This window comes from Manis javanica, chromosome 3 (genome assembly GCF_040802235.1).
Source record: "Manis javanica isolate MJ-LG chromosome 3, MJ_LKY, whole genome shotgun sequence".
NCBI lineage: Eukaryota > Metazoa > Chordata > Mammalia > Pholidota > Manidae > Manis > Manis javanica.
The window spans coordinates 30,378,798-30,401,087 of record NC_133158.1 but is presented as its reverse complement, the minus strand read 5'-3'; the positions used below and the strand labels follow the sequence as shown (position 1 = coordinate 30,401,087).

General features: G+C 47.9%; 2 protein-coding genes across 12 annotated transcripts in view; both read right to left on the bottom strand.

Annotated features, from left to right (window-relative positions):
* Nucleotides 1–1,578: 1,578 nt before the first annotated feature.
* CPNE9 (copine family member 9) lies at nucleotides 1,579–19,880 on the bottom strand. 3 transcript variants are annotated; one of them, XM_017677676.3, is made up of 20 exons: nucleotides 19,642–19,880; nucleotides 19,066–19,106; nucleotides 18,903–18,949; nucleotides 18,706–18,809; nucleotides 18,209–18,245; nucleotides 17,698–17,774; nucleotides 14,115–14,178; nucleotides 13,901–14,004; nucleotides 13,568–13,672; nucleotides 12,166–12,207; nucleotides 11,763–11,838; nucleotides 11,601–11,654; nucleotides 11,142–11,203; nucleotides 10,388–10,434; nucleotides 9,444–9,625; nucleotides 9,048–9,175; nucleotides 4,632–4,734; nucleotides 4,012–4,069; nucleotides 3,568–3,641; nucleotides 1,579–1,981 (listed from the first exon to the last, which is right to left on the bottom strand). In XM_017677676.3, exons 1-20 carry the CDS (start codon nucleotides 19,707–19,709, stop codon nucleotides 1,796–1,798), a joined length of 1,659 nt encoding a protein of 552 aa, XP_017533165.1. In that variant the 5' UTR covers nucleotides 19,710–19,880; the 3' UTR covers nucleotides 1,579–1,795. The 3 variants fall into 3 exon arrangements, with proteins under 3 accessions (XP_017533165.1, XP_073087089.1, XP_073087090.1); XM_073230988.1 differs by lacking the exons at nucleotides 18,903–18,949; nucleotides 19,066–19,106 and having other exon boundaries at nucleotides 18,706–18,840; XM_073230989.1 differs by lacking the exons at nucleotides 11,142–11,203; nucleotides 11,601–11,654; nucleotides 11,763–11,838; ... (8 more) ...; nucleotides 19,066–19,106; nucleotides 19,642–19,880 and adding an exon at nucleotides 11,204–11,562.
* A 1,133-nt stretch (nucleotides 19,881–21,013) lies between these two features.
* The window catches only part of MTMR14 (myotubularin related protein 14), a 42,551-nt gene continuing 41,274 nt past the window's right edge, over nucleotides 21,014–22,290 (bottom strand). For 4 of the 9 annotated variants that reach the window (XM_017677645.3, XM_017677646.3, XM_017677648.3 and 1 more), the window contains one exon: nucleotides 21,014–21,627. In XM_017677645.3, coding sequence (XP_017533134.3) covers nucleotides 21,444–21,627 — 184 coding nt within the window. In that variant the 3' untranslated portion in view covers nucleotides 21,014–21,443. Of the gene's footprint in view, nucleotides 21,628–22,270; nucleotides 22,287–22,290 lie in introns of all 9 variants that reach the window. The other 5 variants (XM_037000247.2, XM_037000249.2, XM_017677649.3 and 2 more) reach the window with 3 other exon arrangements.

Genomic DNA, 22,290 nt, shown 5'->3' with positions numbered 1-22,290 from the left:
GGGACCTGACCGTGGTCTCCGAGAAAAGCGGCGAGGCGGGGCCTCAGCCACTGGGCGGGGCTGGGGGCAGGGCCTGGAGCTAGAGGGAAGTGAGAAGGGTGGGGGCCTAAGGGAGCCCCGGAGTTATGGGTGGGGGCGGGGCTGGCTAGAAGAGAATTGACCAGCCTGTGGGGCGGGATTTGTAGAGTGGGCGGGGCTATCTGTAAAGCGGGCCCAGTAAGAAGAGCGGCTGAACGCGGGTAAAAGGGTGGGGCCAAATAGAAGAGGGCCTCAGGAAATAAAGGGCGGGGCTTTGGATGGGCCTTGAAGCGGGAGCTGGACCAGGTAGAAAGGGTAGAGCTGGGAAAAAAGACGCGAAGCTGAAGGGAAAGGGCGGGGGTTATAGAATAAAGGGGCGGGGCTGGAGAGTAGGGCGCTACCGGTTTAGGGATAACGGGGCGTGGCAGAAGGCGTGGGAAGGCGCTGGAAAAGGTAAAGGAGCGGAACTGGAAAGTGGATCGAAGGAAGGGCCCGTATTTGGAAGGCGCAGAGGGCTGGTGGGGTATGAAAGGATTTGTGTACGGTAAAATGGGTTTCAGATGTTTGGGACCGTGTAGGTTGGCGGAGAAATGCATCATGGCTTCGGGTTGCCGGTTGGAAGATGGTGTCAAAGCAGACATATGGTGTCAAAGCCCAGTGTGACTGGGCCACTTGGTAGCTATGTGAATTTGGGCCAGTTAAGTTTCTCCTACCTCAAATTCCTTAACTGGAAAACGAACTCAAAAACTCTTGTCAGTTCTTGGGGACTTGGGACAACTTGGTTGCCAGGCAGAGTCCTCTTGTGAAGCAGTGCTTGTTGCTGAGCCTCTCAGGTATTGCCAACAAAGAGGAGCATGAAAGGGGCTTCCTGGGTTCTAGTGCAGAGCCCAAAGCATCTGGAAGCTTCTGTTTTATCTTAAGACAAACCTTGCATTCCATTCACAGGAACGTATGTATTTTCATATACCACGTCTTGCAAAAATCATCCTAATAAAATTGATACTCTGGGAAGATGTTTTCTGGTTATGGTCTTAGAATCTGGGGTCAAACTGACAAGTTCTCTCCAATAAATGACTTAACCTCTGAGCCTCAGTTTGCTCACATGTAAAATTTGAAAAATACAGTGCCTCCCTCACAGGACTGTTGTGAGGATAAAATGAGATTATGTTTGTAAATCAATTATAGTGTCTGATATGCAGTGAATATTCAAAGTATTAGATGTTTTTAGTATCCTCATCTAAAAAACTCAGACGAAATGTATCAGAGCAGTTACACAGAGTCATCTGAAAGCCAACCCCTTTTGAGGTCAGGAACCCCTTTGGAAGTCTGATGAAAGCTATAGGCCTTTCTTCTCAGAAAAACCGTACACGCACACACAGTTTTACTTACCATTTCTTTAAAGTGTTTGAAGAATGTCTGAAGAAGTGATTGGATGCATGTGTATTAGCATGGGAGGGAACCATAGCTGAAGCTGTCCTTTTTCACTCCTTCTCTTAGTGTGGTCCCAGGCCCTGGGTCCCTCAGTCTCCCTCTCCAGGACCCATGAGACAGAGGTGGAGTACAGATCAGGTTTATTACAGTCATGAAGGCAGGGAGGTGGTGACAATGCCAGGCCCTTCTGTGGGTGAGGGGGTGGAAGATCTGACCAGCCAGCACCAGTCCTCCAAGCTGGCCTCCCAGTGAGGTCCAGGGCTCCAGGTGCCTCTGGGTTTCAGCAGAGGCAGTGGATGTGCAGGTGGGCACATGGCTAGGCATTGGATAGGTGTAGGTGGGCTCTTCAGGGCTGCTCTGGAACTGGGGATGGGCTGGGATTGGCAGCAGGTGGGGGGCGAGGCTGGATGTCCCTAGTGCGCATATAGGACAGCAGCTGCTCTGGAATCTCAGCCAGCACGTCCTTGGCTAGTCGGGCCATACTCAGCACTTGGTTCCCCGACCGGTCGACATAGTCTCGGAATGGGACAAACTGGGACAGGTACAGACAACTGGTGTGGGTGGTGGCCAGGAGAGGGGAGAGGAGGCAGTAGGGAGCCTTCCTATTTGACCCCTAATGTCTCTTTCCAAATATCATATTATCTCTCTTCCCCTGGACAGATTTCTACATTTGTTTTCTCCCCACTCTTTTTTTCACCTTCTGTTCACCTTCAGCCCTTTCCAGTTTCGCTTCACACAGTCTACTGAACTTGCACTTGCTAATGTAGTAGCCCCATGTTCCCGTATCTGTCCAGTGGCAATAACTGTTAGTCCTGGTTTTGTTTGGTTTCTCTAGTTTTCCATTACATTTGGTCATAATGTTCTCTGACATTTCCCACTCCCGACACACCAATCTTTTCTGGGTTTTTACCTTTCTTTCTGGGTGGTTCTCTCCCCCAGCCTCTGCTATTACTCTGTCTACCTGATCTCTATATCTGGTCCTTTCTCTTCTTAGTTCTCTTACGGGGGGATTTAATACACTTCCATGACTTTGAAAGCTGTTCACTGATGACTCCCAAATTTATATATCCATTACTGGTCTCTTTTTTAAGGTCCAGAGCCACATATTTAATTGCTCATATCACATCTCCATTCAGTTGTCTTAGATACCTGAAGCCCAATGTGTTCACAACTAAATTCTAGCCCTTTCTGCCAAATCTGTTCCTCCTCCAGCTTTCCCTTCCTAGTAAATCGGACTATTCGCTCAAGCTAGATGACTGAGTCATCCTTGAAGCCACCCTCATTCCCCATAACCATTTAATAAAAGCATCAACTCCTATAAGTTTTTCTTAACTTTTTTAACCTCCTTTTTCTCTTTATCCTCACTGCTTCTATTCTTGTCCAGATCCCTATTGTCTCCCCTCTACTACTTCAAAGGATTCTTCACTAATGGGTTTACCTCTCTCCTCTCTCATCCTGCTACAAACAGTCCACCCTCCATGCAGCAGCCATCCTCTTAAAATGCAAATCTGACCATCTCACTCCTCTGTGTAAAATGCTTACAAGAACTTCCCATTTCTTTTAGAACAAAACACCCAAATCTTCACCAAGGCCTTGGCTCCCTCTTTTTCTCACTCACTGTGATCCTGCCACTCTGGCCTCTTTTCCATATTTGGACTAATTCTTCTGAGGCTCAGGGCCTTCTCAGGTGCTGCTCCTCTGCTTGTAATGCTTATATCCTCCTTTAGGTTTCAGCTGAAATGTCATTTCCTCATAGAAGCCTTTACTGACTACCCTACCTAAGTCAGGTTCCTTCTGTAGGTTCTCACAGTGGTATTTGCTGTTCCCCTGGAGCACTTATCACATCTAATGAGATATTTTAGCTGTGTGATTATTATTGGTTGCCTCCATTAGAGAGTGGAATACTTGGGGGTCTCCTACACTGTGGATCCACAATAGCTGCAGCAACCTGCCTGTTTCCCAAAAGTAATTTGTCCAATGAATGCAAGAAGGCTATAAGAGTGACAGGGAGAAAGGTAGATAATTAAGAAGGCAGTGAGGAAGAGTGACTACCCATCAAGCCTGTCCTTCCTGCTAGGCCTTTAGACTCCATGACTTCCTCTCCCCTGTTCAGGTTACCTGAACGATGTCCCGCTCTGCGTAGCGTCCCCTAGAGGACACGCGCACGTCATCACCATCCAACTCTTCCATTGCTGCAGAAAAGACACCCTTCAGCTAATTGGCCTCTCCCACACCAACCCATGCTGCCCACCTCCCCTACTTCTTAGCTCCACTTCAGTCACCATGAGAATGCTTAATGGTTGTCTCAAAGTCCAACAAATATTAGGCGGAGTTGTTATTTCTAGTGGAGTTATTATTATGCCTTCCCATGCATCCTCATCCTCCCAGGAACCCCAGTGGCCTCAGTTATGATGAGGAACCAGGTTCAGAGAGGGTCTGTGACTTGGCCAAGGTCCAACACAGGCATCCATCTTATATTTTCTGTGAGGTAGGCCTGGGTGCCCAGATCCTTCCCTATTTCTCCAGTTACTGGTTCCACTCAGACACCCCTATCCTACTCACCCTCAAACATGGCTGGTCCCACACCGACAATAATGATAGACATGGGCAGTGAGGAGGCCTATGGAGGAAAAAGGGTAAATGGTTAGGGTGAGTGGCCCTAACAAGGGAAGTGACTATTGGGAGATAATTCTGTGCATGTGTCACATTTTGGCACATTTTGTAAGCAGAGGCACTGACTCCTTGTGTTCCAGCTATCTTTCCAAGGAGGTCCACGAGTCAAACAGCCTTGAAAGATACAGGGTTTTCCTTTAGAGCAAAGGGCAGGTTTGTTTACTGTCTAGTGTAATAAAATGTCTCACACTGGAACCTTTAAAGGGAAGGTCCCCTATGCTCAGGGTTTCTGTCCTGTAATGCAACCCACTTTGGGTGCAGATGTGATCTGGTTATATAATCCTGTAGAAATTGGGACTTAGAGAACCAGAGCAAATGCTGATACTCGTTATTGCTATTCCTGAGAATAACAAGAGTCCTTTTCCTCTGATCCAGGAGTCTTGTGTCTTCTGCCAGCATCCATGAAACTGTTAGGTTAACCTGTTAGTTTGGAAGTAGGGTAAAATCTCAACCCCTTCATAGTCATTAATGGTGCCCTCTCCCTGCCAACCCCTTCTCCTCAGACTCACACTGACAATGGCCTCCTTGGTCTGTGTCATGTCAGAGATGACCCCATCAGTGATGATGAGCAGGACATAGTACTGGGAACCATCAGAGATCTTGGCTGCAGCCCTGGATAAGAGGCCAAGATTAGAATCCAGCTGAAAGCCCAGGGACACCGAGGGAACATCCTACCCCTAAAGCTTCCACAGCCGGCATGTAAGCAGCAGGCAGGGACTGGGGTTTCTGAAGCTCATATACTTCTTCCCCAGACCTGGCTCCCTGCTCCTGCCTGCTCCTACCTGCCATCCCTCCAGGAACATTTATGGAGCACTTACTATGGCAGATACTGTGATAGGCATTGCAGGTACACAATGAGAAAAAACAAATCCATCCCAGCCCTCTCAGGGGGTGACACTGATCCAAGAATCACAGAAATAGGTATAAAATTATACTTGTGACAGTGTTGTGATGGAAAGGGACAGTGTTCTAAGAGTGTCTAATAGGAGATCCTAACATGGTCCAGGAGGTCAGTGAAGGGTTCTTTAAGATAATAATGTTTGAGGATGAAGAAGAGGCTAAGTGAAGGGAGGTCATTCCAGGAAGAGGGAACGGCATAGGCAAAGGCCCTGTGATGGGATGGAAGGATGCTCACCCTGTCTAGAGCCCAGAAAATGGGGGAAGCATTATGGACCATATAGCTGAGATGGGGCAGGGGCCAGACCATACAGGGCTTTGTTAGCCCCGGGAAAAATTTTGTTGTTTATTCAAGAGCAAGACAAAAGACTGAAGGCCTCATTTTCCACCTCTCACCCTTTTTCTTTTCTTTCTTTTCCTCTCTGCTGACCACATCCCATTGCCTAGACTGGTGGGTCCTCAGCCAGTCTAACAGCTGCTCCCAGAACTCCTTTTCCTTCTCTTACCATCAGTCTTTGAATCCAACATTTTTCCATTTGAAAAGGACTTCCTGAAGTCATTAGGTCCAGTCCTCTAATTTTCCATATAAGAAAAACAAGACCTTGAGAGAGCCATTTAAGAAAAAAGAGACCTGGTCTCTTGATTTCTAGTCTCAGGCCCTGTGTGGGTTGGACAGGATGGAGCTACACTATCTAATAAGATAGCCCCTGGCCACATGTGACTATTGAAATTTAAATTAAGTTAAGCTGAATTAAACATTCAATTCCTTGTTCATCCTAGCTATATTTCAAGTGCTCAAAATTCCCATGTGGCTGGTGGCAACCATATTGGACAGCAGATATGGAACATATCCATCATTGCAAAAAGTTCTATTAGATGGTGCTGGTATTTAAGCTTGATAACAAAAAAATCAGAGGAAAGCATGGTGAGAGTGGAGAATTCAAATAGCTATGGCTCAGTTTGCACAGGGTCCTGGGTAGGAGCAAGCAGGTCATGATCTTCCTTAGCAGCTCCTGCTCTTTTCCTGAATTCTGACCTCAGCCTGCTCACAGGCCTGTACTAGTACTTTTTCCTGTCACTCATTTTACTAAGAGTCATTGCACACCTGCTATGTGTTTGGCACCAAGCTTGGTGCTAAGCTGCAGCACAGAATAAGATATCATGGGGGAGATGGATGCTTACAGGCTAAGATGTACTGAGGTTAGGGGCTTGAGGACATGACATCTAACCTAAGACTTAAAAAATGAGGAGGAGTTAGCCGTGTGAAGGTGGTGGTCATGGCAGAGGGAAGGGTGGGAATGTAAAGTAAAAAATATTCCAGAGAGAGGGACTAATGAGTGTAAATTGAGAGTGTGTTCTAGGAGGTGTGTGTAAGACTAAACAAGAGAAATGAGGTTGGAGCAGTGAGCAAGGCCCCATTCATGAAGGGATTTTGAGCTGGGGCAGTAGGGGGCATGGAAGGGTTTGGGGGCATGGGAGGTACATCTTTGGCATCTTTGGTTTTAGGTACTTGGCATTCCCAAGTCTGTTTAGACCTGGAGGTACGTGACTGGCTGGGGGAGGCTAATCTGTACCCCACTTAGCTGTTAAATGGAAACTATTAAGAGTCATCTGTGGTCATCAAAATCACAGCTGCACACTTGACATACATGATCTAATTTAATCCTCACCACCATTCTATGAGGTAGGCACATTTTTCACTCCTTTTTTAAAAATGAGAACACTGAAGTTTGGAGACATTAAGTAGCATCATCAAAGGGTGCTGAAGCTTGGATCTAAACCCATCCTTGACCAACTGAGCCTAAAGCCTGAGCTTTTGATTCCTTCACTCTCTATTCTGGGCCTGTTCTTTATATCATATACACCTCCATACAGAGCACACATTCTGATCATAGTATACTGTGTATTGTTTCCTGAGCTTGTCCCTGCACACCTCTGGGCTTTTCACATGCGATTCATTCTGCCAAGCCTACTCTGCACCTCTGATAAAGTACAGTCTGCCCTCTACACCCAGCCAAACAGTCCCCTGCCTTGGGTCTAGGTTATATCCTGCCATTCCTCTCCCTCTGCCTTCCAGGATACTGCCTGACAAATGTGTTCTCCCACCCCTGAGGTACCAGCATGTGTCCAGAAAAACCCAAGGCCATAGGATACCTGGAACATCTATTCTACTGTATGATCTGCGGTAAGGCTAAAGGACTCTAAGTACACTTAAAACACTCCTCCCCCCACCCAAATTAAAGCAAACAAGGACACAATGTGAGAAGAATAAAAAATTTGCATGAATTTTTAAAGTGAAATATGGGGACTTCAAAGACATTTTCAGCCTGGCTGCTTTCTGCTGTGCCCCTAGATTCCTCTGAGGGAAACAGTCACTTGCCTTTGCCATCAGGCAACTTGCTGGAAAAGTCTAGGAAGCTCTGGCCTACAGAATGTAATGATTTATTTATATTTCTGTCTCCTGCACCAAGGCAGGAGCTCCCAAGGGCAGAGACTAGATCTGATTCATCCGTGAGTCTCCAGTGCCCCAGCAGAGAACTGAGTACATAGCAGATGCCCTTTGAATAATAATAATGATAATAATAGTAACAGTAATAGCTAACACCCATAGTACTTATGATATGGCAGGCACTGTTCTAAGTCTTCTAATTTAGTTAGTCCTCATAACAACCCTATGATGTGCATATTACTATCCCCATTTTACAATTGAGGAAACAGGCACAGAGAAGTTAAGAGTCTTGATCAAATTCACACAGCTAGTGTGGATGTACTAACTTAGCTAGTCTGGCTCCACAGCCACATTCTTGCTACATTGCCCCTTTACTGAATGTTTATTGAATGAATGAATCAATCAATCAATGATCTTGCCTAAGATAATATTTAAGTCCATTTAGTCATAACAAAAAAAATATGCTCACACTCCAGTATTAAGTGAAAAAACCATTAGTGAAATATTACATGTAATTTGACTGCGACTATGGATGCATAAGGAAAAGACTGTCAAGAACAATGTATGTATCCATATTCCCATGGGCTGTATTCTGGGCAGTTTCTTATTTCATTTCTCCATCCTTGAAATTTCCTATAGCAATGTTATGTTACTTTTATAATTAAACTATTACCCTCATTATGAATTAGAGAAAATACACATTTTTATTAGAGAAAAAGGAAATCTATGGATATACAAATCTCCCTGAAATCCTTCCACTTTTATTCTTTTTGTTTCATCTTTTTACTTTCAACCTTTCTGAGGTGCTTTGTTTTAGCTGGGTCTTTTCTCTTTAGCAGATAGTAGGGTCCACTTTTTTAAATTCATTCAGAAAACCTTTCAATAGGTGAGCTCATCCAATTTATGTTTATCAATATGTTTGGTTTTAGTTCTGTCATTTTATTTACCTGCACTTTAAAAAAAATTTTGATATGTGGTCGGGGTTTTCTTTGTATATTTTTATTCTGAAAATTGGAGCTACTTTTCTATTTTTAGAAGTTACTCTTCTCTTTTTTAATCTGCCATCCACTGAACACTTAATGTGGGCCACACATTGTACTAGTAAGTCTTACATTGTCATCTAATTTTAACTTCCCAGTAACCCCATAAAGAAGGTGCTATTGGTATCCATTATTTACAGGGATTATTATTATCCACCCATTTACAGGGATTAAATGTAGGCTTAGAGAAGCTAAATTGCTTAAGGTCACGTGGTCAGTGAGTGGTGGAGCCAGGATCACTTCCAGGTCCCAAGCTAAAGCTTGTGCCTTAGCCATTGTGCTGTAGGCCCCTCTCTCTTTTCCCCAAACTTGAGGCCTGGGTTGTTGTTCCCAGGGAGTAGGGTTGGGGTAGTTTGTTGACACCCTCTTTATCCCAGAATAAGGCAATATGTAACCTCTTTGTACTACTGGCCAACACTGAAATTTTCATCTTCTCCCCAGAGGCCAAGTTCACCCAACAGTGGTTCTGACTATCCTTGGAAAGTTGGTCCCCTGTCTGGGTCCCTTTATTCCTCCCAGCACACACCAAGTGCCCTTACCTGGCTACTTGGTTGATGACAGGAGCAAAGTAGGTGGGTCCATAGAGCTGCACTGTGCGCAGGCTCTGGAAGTAGCTCTCCAAAACGCCTTCAATTCCCGCACAGTTGGGGTCCTCATCATTGTTGTTCTGTTAAGGAAGAGGCCCTGCTGGGCTGAGCCCACACAGGCTATACCCAGGAGTGCTCTGATCCCAGAGATCCTTCCTTTTTTCCATCACTCTCTTTCATGCTCCTCTCCAGACTCCAGTCCTGCTCCCTTCCCTGCTCTTCCACCCTCCCATAACTTCCTGCTCCTCGACAGGTCCTTGACACTTAGAAATGTAAATAGGAGAAATTCACCACCTTTGGTGGGCCAGATGCCAGGACATGGAGTATAGGTTCTGGCTCATACTATACCAGGGGAAACTGGTGGGATATCCGTCCCTCTGGTGGCAGCTTGGCCCCAAAGCCGTAGGCTGGGAAGAGCTTGTCACTGTCATAGTCCTGGATGATTTCTCCCACTGCCTTCAGGGCCATGGCATAGGCGCTGAGCTGGTAGGGACTCATGTAGTGCAGGGAAGTGGGCTGCAGGGGATTCCCTGTAGGGACACAGGAGTCCCAGCCTTATGGTCACCTTGGTCATTAATCTCATGTATTCCCTCATTATTTTACTCAATCATCCATGTATTCACTTACTCATCTATCTTCCCACCTACCCACACATTCATGGACCTATCCACTGGCCATAAATCCATCTTCAGTCTATCTATCTCTATCCATCTGCCTCTCTATTCTCTTATCCAGCCATCCACCCACCCAGCCATCCATCCCTATCTATTCCATTCATTCGTCTGTTTTTCCTCATATGGATCCATTCACCTGTCCACTCACCCATTCCTCCATCTACTTACCTGTAATTTCCCCAATTTAAACATCTGTCCATTTGTCCGCCCACACACCCATCTATGCATCCATTGGTTCAAACCATTGTATTCACTAACCAACCCATCTACTCAGTGTTTGTTCATCTGTCTACCCGCCTAGTCATCAGTCACCACCCATTCATCTACCCATCTCTCCTGACACACATTTTCTCCCATTTAAGCATTTATTCATCCACTTCTTTAACTATTCTTTGAGTTTTGATCCATTTACCCACCTGTTTTCCTGAACTCTCTGCCCACTCGTATGCCCAATAATCTCCCTCCAACACTCCTGCCCCAGTACTAGACTGGCTGGGCTTTGCCTCAAGCCTGGGCTTCCTGAGTAGGTGAACTCTTATCCCCAAGTCAGAATCCAGGCCAATCCCTAAAGACTTTCTTAGAATTCCTCCACAGCCTATTCCCCCACTCATGCCTCACCATTGGAAGCTGTGAAGTCAATGGCTACTGTGAAGTTCAGCTGTGTCCTGTTGGGGAAGTAGATGGATTAAGAAGTGAGGGACTAATACTTATTATAGCAGGATTTCTTAAACGCCTGTATGCATACAAATCACCTGAGGATTGTGTTAAAATGCAGTTTCTGATTTGGATGGTCTGGGTGGAGCCTGAGATTCTACATTTCTAGTAAGCTTCCAAGTGATGCTGCTGGTCCAAGGAGCACACCTTGGGTAGCAGAATTAAATGCCTACTGTGTGACAAGTGTATTTTATGTAATTTAACTTAGCCCTTACTACCCTGAAATAGTAATTAACATCACCATTTTTCACAGGAGAAAAATTATGTCCAGAGAAGGAAAATACCTTTCCCAAGTCTGCCTTCCTCCACTGAACCAAGTGAATGTCCCCTATAATCTGCCTGACTTTTCTGTCTCTCTTGGCCTTTGCCTCTTGCCTGGCCATAACTTTTGTTTAGGCCCTAGTCAAGGTACTGGGGCCACCTTTGAAGACTGTTGGTCTGGCATCTTCTCAGGGGGAACTGCAAGCTAGGGATGAACGAAAAGTCCATAAAGAGAACTAAGATGGGCAACACTGTGCATTTTACAGATCACTTTATAGTTTGCCAAGTGTTTATCTCTGCGATCTCATTAGACCCTCGGCATTCATAAGAAAACTAAGGTTCAGAACTGGGAAGTTGCTCGTTGGGCTTTCAGCCCAGAGCTTGGTCTCTGACTCACCCTCCCTTGATGTAATCGACAAAAGTGAATTCAGAGTCCACAGAGAAGGAGAGCAGCGTCACCTGTGGGACAGAAGAGGCAGCCTTGCTACTTTGGGAAGCACAGTTGGGATGGCAGACGTGAGACAGGCACAGGATTCCACCCCATCCCACCCTGTCCAGCTTCTGAAAGGGCAAAAAAGGGAAACTGTCAGAAACATTTGGATTTCCAAAAGTATATTAAACTGGAAAATACAACTAAAGTTGTTTTAAAAAATTCTGCAGAAGAGTGAAGATAAAAAATTTCCTCAGGTGAGAAAAAAACAAAACGCCTTAAATGGTGCCACCTTGTACCCAATGTTACCATAGTTGAGTAATCTGTGCCCACAGCCTTCTCTTACCCTCAACATTTGTCATGCTATGTCAGTGAGGTTAGAGACAGAAGGATCAAGGGAGGGCCAGAGCTCCAGGGAGCACTTACAGTTCCCGAGTTGACATACTTCTTCTTCTTACATTTCTTCCGAGGATTAAGTACCTAAGTAAGGAGGATAGCAGTGATGGTGGGAAACAGAGGAAGGGAGCTACGGACTGAGCACGCTGGGATGGAGAGCCTGGGCAACCTGGGAAGGGCTGGAGTGCTCACCTCATAGACTGTGAACTGATTCTGGGCCTTGCTCAGTTCTCGGTAGCTGGTGGTGAATTCACCAATGAAGTCGTGGCTGCAAGGAGGCCAGGGGTGGATGAACACCAGCTGCTGCTGGCATGAACCAGGCCTGAAACCAGTCTTTTATTCCCACAATCCCTTTCCTGGGCTGCAGGCCACTGGATTGGGGCCAGAAGAGGGGCAAAGCTAAGGGGAAGAGAAGGGAAGAGGCAGTGTGCCAGAGAGACAACTGAGAGTATCAGTTGGACCCAAGGTTCTGGCATCTGGCATCACCCTTTCGGGCTCCCAAGGTGACTGGGGTTCCTACTGGATGTTCTATACATTACAGAGAATCGTTTGGGTTAGATACAGGAGGAGGCAGTACTACGTGGGGCAGTTCTACCTTCCATCCCGGTCCCAGTCATACACATCAATCTTCACAGTTCTGAAATGCAGGAGATAAAACACAGGCTTGGTGTGTATGATAAATCCTAGAGATGTTGCCACCCACTTAACCATTCACAAATCATCCTCTTGGCCTCCCATACCTGCTGCCTTCAACCTTCCTCCCATCCATCCATCCATCCTAGCCATTCACTGGTCTGTGCACGTACATAAGCATCTACTGCCTCTACCACTAGTGCCACTACTACTGCCACTTACTGGGTCTTATTATATTCCGGGCATGGGTCTCAGTACTTTTACAGATTGTCTCATTTTATTTAATAATCATCCTATGAAGCAAGTACTATTATTCTGATTTTTGGATAACTAAACTGATACATAAAAACAGTAACTTGACTAAGGATAATAACAGTAAATGACCGAGCTGAGATTTTAATTCAGACATCCTGGTTCCAAAAACCCTGTACTTAGCTACTATGCCTAAATCATCCCATATGTCCATCCATCTACTTATGTGGCAGTCCCATCAGCCACCTATCTATTCATCTAGCCACCCATTTACCGACTTTCACCAATCCATTGCCTATTAATTCCTATTTTTATCCACCCATCTAACTATACATCCTGCCATTCACTTATTCACTGATGCATGCAAACATCTGTCCATTCATCTATCCAACCAAACACCCAACCATCTGACGTCTGTCCATCTGATCATTCATTCGAACCATCATCCATTTATGTGCCCACCCACCTATCTTCATACTGCCCATTTATTAGTTCATATGGTCAGACTATCCATCAGCTTTGTACAAGTCTGTCAACTAATTTCATCCACTAATCCATCTACCCATCTACCATTCATTCATCTGTCCATCCATCAGTCCACCTATCACCCCACCTTTTTATCCTCCTGTTCTTCCAGTCAACCCTCTGCCTCTCCAGCCATTTGCCAATCACTCATATACCCATCCATCCACTCATTCATTTACTTATCCATCCATTAACCCATTCATCATGTTCATCCACTAATCTCACCAGTCTACTTAACCATTCATCCATCCATTCATCAATCTCCCCTTCTACCAACTCACCAGTCCTCTTACATAGTCATACACACAGCCATCAATCCATTCACCATTTTCTCTGTCCATTTGACCAGCCATCTATGTATCTACTCATTCATTTGTTCATTTGCTCTTTCTTCTACCCATTCATCCACCTGTCTGTCCATTTGGCTATTCATCTGCTTCCCCATCCACCCATGTTCAGTCCCAAAACTCTGTCTCACTGATCATGATCCTCCAACACTATTATGACACTTCTGCCATCATTCTGGGCCCAGAAACTGCATTCTCATGTGCTTGTCCCCTTACTCCTTAGCTTATACTAAAGCAGACCTGTCATAGTCTCCATTGCATAGGGCACGCACAGGGATGCTGAAGGGCTGCCACACAGGGTTCAGTGTGTTTTTCACAACCTCTGTTTTGTGGCAGATGGTGAACCTGCAGAGAAGCAAGAGGATTGAATTATGCCTTTTAAGTAGGACTGAGCCCAGAGATGGGACCTGATATCCTTGGAGATTCTTGGTGCCCTCCCACTTAGTAGGCACATATTGTGTGCTGCCTTGAGTGAATTCTGGGCCCAGGTTCTGGTGGAGTCTGATATACCCCACACCCAACCTAAAAGCCACAGAGGGAGGGGAGGCATCACTGGAGAGGGCAGTGACTCACGTGCCATCCTCATTGCTCCTGTAGAACACAAGGAAGGGGTCTGATTTCCCAAAGAAGTCCTTCTTGTCCAGCTTGTTTGCACACAGCTGCATGGTGGCAATGTCCTAGGGATGAAGTTGAGCTGTTCAAATTACCCATAGGCTCAGTCAGCCCATTAAAGGGAGTTTGGGGAGAGAAGGGATCCTTGTGGGTCTAGCATGTGGCCCTTACTGACCCGACAATTGCTAAGCTCTTCTGCAGTCAGCAGTATGGTCCCACACTTCTTGCCTGGTACACCCCTGGAAACAGAAAAATCCTCTTTGTGAGGAAGGAGAGGAGGCAACAAGGATTGGGGTTCAACCTGGGTTTCAGTGGGCCAATTTTCCATTTACTGACAGTTCCCTAAATGTGTCCCCTTCTGTCCTGGGTGGCTCCAGGTGGGGAAGTTCCTGACTCTGACTGGGGAGAGTTCTGTAGTCTGGAAAGAAGGGGGTTACCCTAGTCCTGGTGGATATCTCATAGTGGTAGCATGGGAAAGACATAGGATTTAGAGTCTTGGGCAAGGTATTTCCTCTTTCCTTCGGCCCTAGTTTTCTCTATGAAATGGGAATCATGCCTACATCTCAGGGCTGTGAAGAGATGTGAATGGACGCATGGAAGGAAAAGCAATTGGGAAACTTTACTGATGCGGAGGTGGCTCTATTTCTCAAGGCAGACCCTGGTATCTGCTTGGTGCCAGTCTCGGGGCTAGGTATGGGTTGGTCAATTGGCACTCTCCAGCTCTGCTAGACCCTGCCCTCAGGGAGCTTCCAGGGAGAGGTGGGATGTCAAAGCCGGTAGGCAAGTTGAGTGTGATGTAGCAGTCCTGAATGAGGGAGAGGAACTTTTATCCAGACCCTGAGCCAAAAACCTGTTTTATTAGATCAAAGATGCTGTGCTTCCTGAAAACTGTGAAATGAAATGGTCAAAGGAAGCTTTATCCTATCCTGACCCAAGAAGGGACACTTCTGTATGCTTGAAGAGTGCATACCAGGACGTAGCAGGATACCCATTCTTAACCTGGATGTGGTAGCCCTGGGTCTCCAAGCAGTCAGGGTCTTGATGAAAGGGACTTGCAAACCCTCATCCCCAAAGGGATCCAAAGTGTAGCAGAGACAAAGCTAGATCAGGAGTGTCCTGGGTTCCAGCCCTGCCTCCAACTTGCTATGTGATTTTCCCCATCTTTAAAATGAAAATGTTGAAACATTTCTTTGGCTCCTTCGATCTCTGACTCTTTGTGCTTTGAAAAGATGGAGCATGATGAGCACAGGGACTCTGCAGCTGCACATCCAGAACCTGTCACTGATTCTACTGCCTTCTTGCTGTTCTTTGCCTCTTTGATGTTCTCCCTTATCTCCTCATCCAGTGTGAATTCCAGTCAATGATTATAATAATCACTCCCTTGCATCCTACCTCTTTTCCCTTGCCCTTCTCTCACTTCAGCATACTTTCTGGCAGTAAACACAGACCTAGTTAAATCCAATGCTCTGCCTAACCCATACTGCACCTGTGCAGTATGATCACAGGAGAACATACACTCATACTAACTGGTCTCATTTTAAATGCATGACCACAAACCTCAAGAGGGTCCTCAATCACAGCATACATTCTGGTCCTTACATTCTTTTGTTCTGCTAGATGGCAGTTTCACTCCTCTCACATCAAATCTGAAAAGCCTCCTCCCCCATCCTCGCTCTCAGTCAATGACCTTGTTTCCTACTGCACTGACAAAATGGAAGCAACCAGAAGAGAATGTCCACAGACCAACAGCTGTACCTCCCTGGCGTCCAGGATCTTCACCTGCACTATGGTGCCTTCCTACCATTGCTATAAATGACTACCCAGTGCCTGTTTACCCCTGCACTGTGTGCTACATTTTACACCCTCTTGCCTGCACAAGGACATCACTCAGCAATTCTCCCCTTGTTTTGTCAATTTTCAGTTTCTACTGTGTCATTTCCATTAACATACAAATGTTAGTTTTTCTCATGTTAAAAGATTGCAAGCCTATTCTTGACTTTACTTCCCTCTTTAGCCACTCCCTCCTTTTCTCTTCTTTTTGCAGCAAAACCCCTTGAAAGTTTCTTTGACTCCCATTTCTCTCTTCCATTCTCTTCTAAACCTCTTCAACCAGGCTCTCACCTATACTTCTTCAAAACTATGCTCGTCAGAGTCACCAGTGACTTCCATCTTGCTAAATTCAATGGCCGATTACCAATCTTCACCTTACTTGACCTGCAGCTGCATTTGACATGGCTGGTCATTCTCTCCTTGTTTGATACATGTCCTTCCCTTTGCTTCCAGGACACCTCCACCTTCTCTTAGTTCTCCTACTTCACTGATGCTTTCTCAGTGTCCTTTTCTAGTTCCAACTCATGGAGTCTTGGTCTTTGGTCTTCTCTCTCTCCTCACTTCCTTGGTGATCTCATCTAGTCTTAGGCCTTAAAGAACTTTGACATGTCCTCTCAGAAGGGTAATAAAAATCATGAAATTCAATACCTTAGACTGAACCTGATTGAACAACCCTGCCCCCAACTTACTCCTCTCTCATTTATTTATTTATTTATCTAACCATTTCAGTATGGCAAGTCTGTCTTTCCAGTTGCTCAGGCCAAAGGCCTTGGTGCATTTTCAGCTCCTCTTTTCCTCTCACATCCATATTCACTCTGTCAGGAATCTGTTGGCCTCCACTTTCAAGAGATATCCAGAATCTGACTACTTCTCTCCTTCACTGCTACCACACTGGATTACTACAATAGCTCCCTGCTTCTATCTTTGTCCATCCAAGGGTTAATCTCAATTCAGCAGCCAGCATCATCCTTTGAAAGCATCATCACATCAGGTCAGCCCTCTGCTCAGCACCCTCAAGTGACTGCCAACTCAGAGTAAAAGCTAAAGTCCTCACAGTGTTTCCAAGGCCCTAACTGTTAATTCTCCAACTTCACCTCTTTGCTTCCCCCTTGCTTACTTGGCTACAGCCAACTAGCCTCCTTGCTTACTCTTTCAACCTATCAGGCTTTTGCACTGGCAGTTTCCTCTGCCTGGAACATTCCTTCTTCAGATATCTGCACAGCTTACTCCCTTACTTCCCTCAGGTTGCTACTCCCCAAGTACTTCTCCATGGAGCCTACTCAACCACTTTATTGAATATTGCAACTCCCACCCACTCAGCATTTCCAATCCCCCTGATTTTGCTCAGCTTTTGTCTTTTTTCATAGCACTTAATGTCTCCTATTAGGTATTATGTCTCTATATTATATAATTCACTTATTTATCATGTCTTTTGTTCTCTCTCCCTTTCCTTCTATATTATAAGCTCCCTGAGGGCAGGAACCTTTGTTTTGTTCACACTAATATATCTCCTATAATGGCTGACATAGAGTATATGCCTAGAGTATTTGTGGAGTGGATAAATCCCTGGCACCAAACACAGGGTATGGCATACAAAACGTGTTAATAAATATTTAGTGAGTGAATGTAATGGGAATTCCAAATGACTTGATTTAGTGAGGTTAGCTTCCTGTAGAAGAAGAGCTTGCAAGTACTCCATAAACGTTGAATCAGACTTAGTAAAAGAGGAGAGAGACATGTTGGGCCTGAGACTGACTTGAGCAAAGCAAAGCCCTGGAAATTGGACTTCCCAACAAGGGTAATGGGAGCCATTTGAAGGCTCCGAACCAGGGTGGATCCCAGCCTCCCTGCTATTGGGTTAGCAGCATCTTTGGAAGAAGAAATTAGAGGTGCCACCCTTCCCCAGCACCCCTTCTGGTTAAGCTCACGCGAGGGGTCGCTCCACGCGGCTGCCCTGGCCTCCGATCACCTCTCCCAGGGCCAGGAACGCTTGTCCCAGGAAATCCTGCACCGGGGGGCACAGAGTCAGGGAGGACAGGAGGGGCTGGGGATGCAGAGACCCAGTCCAACCCTGATGCTGCTGCCCCACAGACCGGGGTGTTTCTGGGCGGTGGGACATTGCAAGAACCACTGCCTGGCCTTGGTTTAAATGGAGAGGGGAGGGGTCTCCAGGCAAGCGCCATTTTTCGGTCCTGCCATTCCCCCAAGTCCCATTCAACCTCACCTTCTGTGGGTCCCAGAGGCAGCCAAGAAGGAAGAGGAGCAGTAAATAATAGTCATAGGCTGTTAAACGAACAGGAGAGGAGGGCTGGGAGGGTGGGTTTGGGCAGGAGAAGGTAGAGTCACGGCTGAAGGGTAGAAGGATTGTGGGGGAGGGTCGTTTAACACACTGAGCACCGCCGGTGTGCCTGGCCAGCCCACGAGGGGACGCTTGCTCACCGGTTTGGAAATGTTCGTTTTGGAGTCGACATTGTACCTGGGAAGACAGTGGAATCAGTGTGGGATAGGGCAGGTTGGAGAAAGCCTGGAAAGCGGGGGATCGGGTTTCAAGTTCTGGTTAAAAACTGTGGGTGAAGGGGAGGGTCGGCCTTGGACCCAAATTCAACCTGGGTTTCCTTTGGAGCAGGAGTCAGGGTCAGAGGGAGTCAGGCCTGGGGAGAGGCCTAGTCAGCTGCCTGGTGTCGCGTGTGGGGTAATCATGTCACCGCGGGACCTAGACCGAGGTGGGGCTAAATTAGGGAGCAGAGTTGTGGGCAGGCCCAGGCCTGCGGAATGAACTGGATTGGATCTGAGCTAAGGGCAGGGCCAAACCAGGCTTGGGGGCGGAGCTAAGACTATCCCGGAGCCCTACGGCGTGAGACCATAGTGATCCCGGGAGGAGGCAGGCGGGGAGGCCAGGTGGGGCGGTCCAAGCCAGAATTCTGGGCGGGGCTCACACATCGAAGCGTAGGTTTTGCTTTTCCTCGAAGAAATAGTCGAGGACAAATTTGCGCACGAAGTCTGGGTTCAGCGTGTTGTCGATCACCTCGGTCCGTCCAAACTGGGTGGGGGGCGGAGAGTCAGCGCCGGGCCTGCAAGGGGTCAGGTGATTCCCGGGAGCGGCTCTGAGTTGGGAGAGGGCTGTCGGACTCACCTCCCGCCACTCTTGGCTGGCCCGGCTCTGCGTGTAGAGCACCACCACTGCAGGCGGGAGCGGGGGCGGGGAGGGAAGGACGTCAGGTCTGCCCCCACCCTTTCCCCGCCCCTCAGTCGCACCCGGACCCCAAGTCGCCCCTCCCGGTCCTAGTGCCGCCTACTGGGGTCGGACTTGGAGAAGGTGTCGAGGTCCAGCAGGTTCCTAGAGAAAGAGACAGACAGGCGGACAGAGGGTGGGTCGTCCTGGATCCCACAGCCTTTACTCTGCTCTGAGTTGGGCACCGGGGGAGGCAAGGGGCTAAAACCGCACCTCCCCCTTTAAAACTACCAGCTTGGGGTTGGGGGTTGGGGGGTCCTGTAGATCGGCGTTGTCAGCACCCTGGACAGCACCGGAAATAGCCCAAGAACCTTGTCTCTAAAGACTGGACGCGTACGTGTCCACACTGTCTCTAAGGATTCAGGAAGGAGGGATTAGCCCCCAGAGCTTGTCCCCCGGGGGCCCAGATCCTACTAGAACCCCGAGACCCATCCCTTGCACCCGCAGGCAGAACACTCTTTTGCTGTTGGGCTGTTCAAGTAAATCCCTTCTCCGAACTACCACGACTACCGAGTCTGCATTCGCGATTTTCTGGTCCCGGATGCTTCTCCCCGAGGGGTAGAGCCCCTGTGCGCGCCGAGCCCCGGAACTGCCTGGTGCTGGAGCAGTGCTTAAGCCCTCCCCAGGGTGGCCCGCTCACCGGCAGGACACGGTAATTTCAATCTTGGTGGCCGGGACGCTGCGCTCAGAGGCTCCGCTGAGAGACATGGCTGGTCGAGTGGCCGGAGCCGCGCGGGAGGCTGAGAGACCGGGGCTTCCGGGACTGGGGGCGGCGGCAGCCGCGGGGCCAGCCCATGTGCAGCGGCAGCGGCTGCACTCCTTCCAGCCTTCCGTGCGCTCCCGCCGCTCGCGCCCTGACTGTGGCCACCGGCGGCTGCGGTTTCAGAAGGCAACACAGCCCCGCCCGGCCCTGCGGGTGGCCCCCGCCCCATTGGAGCAGCCTCGAGCCGGCCGGGAACCTTATCCAGACTCAACAGCAACTCACACCTTGGGAGAGTCCTCGCAGTGCACTTCTCCTGGGAGAAACCCTAGTCTCCTGAGAGGCGCAGTGTTTAAGGTTTTGGGGCGTCTGTTCTTCCTGAGGGGCCTCCCTCAACTATCTGCTTCTTCCCCTCCCGCTCCTGCCATGCCCAGCTAGGTCTCTGAATAGGAAGAATTACACATTTTTCTTATTAGCTGTGTGACCTTGGGCAAGTCACTCGACATCTCTGTGGTTCAGTCTCATTGGTAGAAAGGCGGTAATAGCACCTACTTGGGGTGTTGTAAAATTGTATTGAGACAATCCATGGGGAGAATTTAGCACAGGCAACTGTACACAGTAAGTACTCAAGAAATGTTCCCTAGTATTCTTTCTTTCCTCTGGGCATTCACACAGATGACCTCTTCTGTATTAAGGGTTAGAGCTCAGCAAATGGTAGGAGTTTCAGCACTGCAAAGCTCTTTGCCCAGGTCTTTGAACCTGCATGCCTTTATGGTGTTAGAGATGCAGACACATTGTGAGGCTGGAACCCTACTGTAGGTCACACTGTAGATGAGGATGGTGGTGAGCCAACTGTCCCAACACCAATTACTGCCTCAAAAGCCCTGGAAGGCAGTCCCTCCACCACAGAGGACTCCATAGGCAGAGGCTGCAGGTCACCTGTACCAGGACTGTGCTGCCTGCAGACTTGTTAAAAATTAAAAATTAAGTATCCCCACTAAATGAAGACCTCAGCAAACCCACGTCTAAATTTCAGGCAGCTCTGAGAATCTGTAAGGATAAACAAGCTCCCCAGGTGATGAGGGTCCACTTAAGCCTGAGGACCACTGTTCCCACCTTAACAGCCTGTGACATATCCCCAGTTCACTGAGAAAACTATCACAGCTCAGGAATTAAGAGACATACCCAAGTCTCCAGTTCTCTTCCTGTTCCATCTGCCTCCCACCCTAACCCCCTTCTTCCAGCAGAAGGGCAGTGAGAACCTTTCAAATAATTCCACAAAGACAGCAACCAAATGAGAATGCAAGAGAACAGCTGTTCAAAAAGACGGAATTTATTTTGTGGATCTGTGTCAAACTGCCTCATTCTCAGTGCAGGCGACCCCTTCCTCCCCAGGGAACAAGAATGGGAAGGGGAGGGAGGTGTCTTTCATGAAGTCCAGGCCTCCACAAAGCCACAAGGAAACCCCCCCACCCAGTCCTAAAAGTTGATGGGAATCCCAGCAAAGACTAGGGTGGGTGGGAGGCAATGACAAGAGGGGTAGCAGTCACTGGTCAGGAAGCTGGGGTTTGGAGAGCCCTGTCCTGGGCCCTGCTTGACTCTGGGGCTGCCAGGTGCATGATGGACAAGAGGGAGTAAGGAGATTTCCCCTGGCCTTCAAGTACCCCTTGGCCACGCATGGCTTTGATTCCACTCAGGGCTCAGGTGAGAGAGGAACAGGAAACTGTCACATCCTGGCTGCTTCATAAAGTGTTGCTGCTCATGCCCCGAAGTCCGACCCCACGGACAAACTGTTCCAGCAGGCCCCCGATGGCACCAGAGGGACTAGGGGCTGCTGCCTGAAGCCCCACTGTGCTGCTGTATGCAGCCAAGAAGACTGAGCGGACTTCCTGCAGCCGAGTCTCCCGCTCACTCAGGGCTGCAAGCCTATGGGGCGGGAGGGAGGAAGGGAGAATTATCCTGGGAAAGGATCCAACATCCTTACGCCATACTGCCTGTCCTTCTGCCTTCACCAGCACAAGGCCAGCATATGTCCTGTGGCCATACCACCCTTGTAGTTCAGGCATAAATATTTGGCCCCATTCTCTTAAATCATTCCTCTCAGCTCTCAAGCTACTGTTCCTACTTAGAAGCAGCACCTTTTATTGGGCAAAGGCCTGGCTTTTTGTTGAGAAACTGAACAGTGGTGTGATGACTAGGGAGGGGACAGTTTGCCCCAACCACTGCTGGCTTCCATTCCTGAGAACAAGCTGAGGCACAAGTCTTACACCTAAGACCAAGGAGAGACCCCAAGATCAGGCATCAGGCCTTGGCCAACCAAAAGCTTCAGCCTTCTTGGCTGAAGGACCTGGAACATCCTGGGAAGAATCACTTGGCAGTGCCCTGGAGAGGCCAGGGTCCTCACTAGAAACCTCTGAGGCTCTAGCTACATTTTCAGTCACCGTGGTTCCCATGTAAACAGCTAGGAGGGTGCTGGCTTTTCCAGCAGGGCTGCTCTTCTCATTCTATCTGCTTTTTCTTCCCTGGCGTCTACAGGCACTGATCACAGATGGAAGAAGACAGGAAGTACCTCTTCTCTCCTTGATCTGT

What these genes read in the sequence shown, in the direction of transcription:
- CPNE9 (XM_017677676.3), bottom strand. Translation starts at nt 19,709, where the DNA reads ATGTCTCTCAGCGGAGCCTCTGAGCGCAGCGTCCCGGCCACCAAGATT. An exon ending in TGCAATGGAGACTATGACAG is followed by an intron (nt 12,208 to 13,567) that starts GTCTGCTTTAGT and finishes CCTGCATTTCAG; the next exon opens with AACTGTGAAGATTGATGTGT. An exon ending in TGACTTCACAGCTTCCAATG is followed by an intron (nt 9,626 to 10,387) that starts GTGAGGCATGAG and finishes GTGTCCCTACAG; the next exon opens with GGAATCCCCTGCAGCCCACT.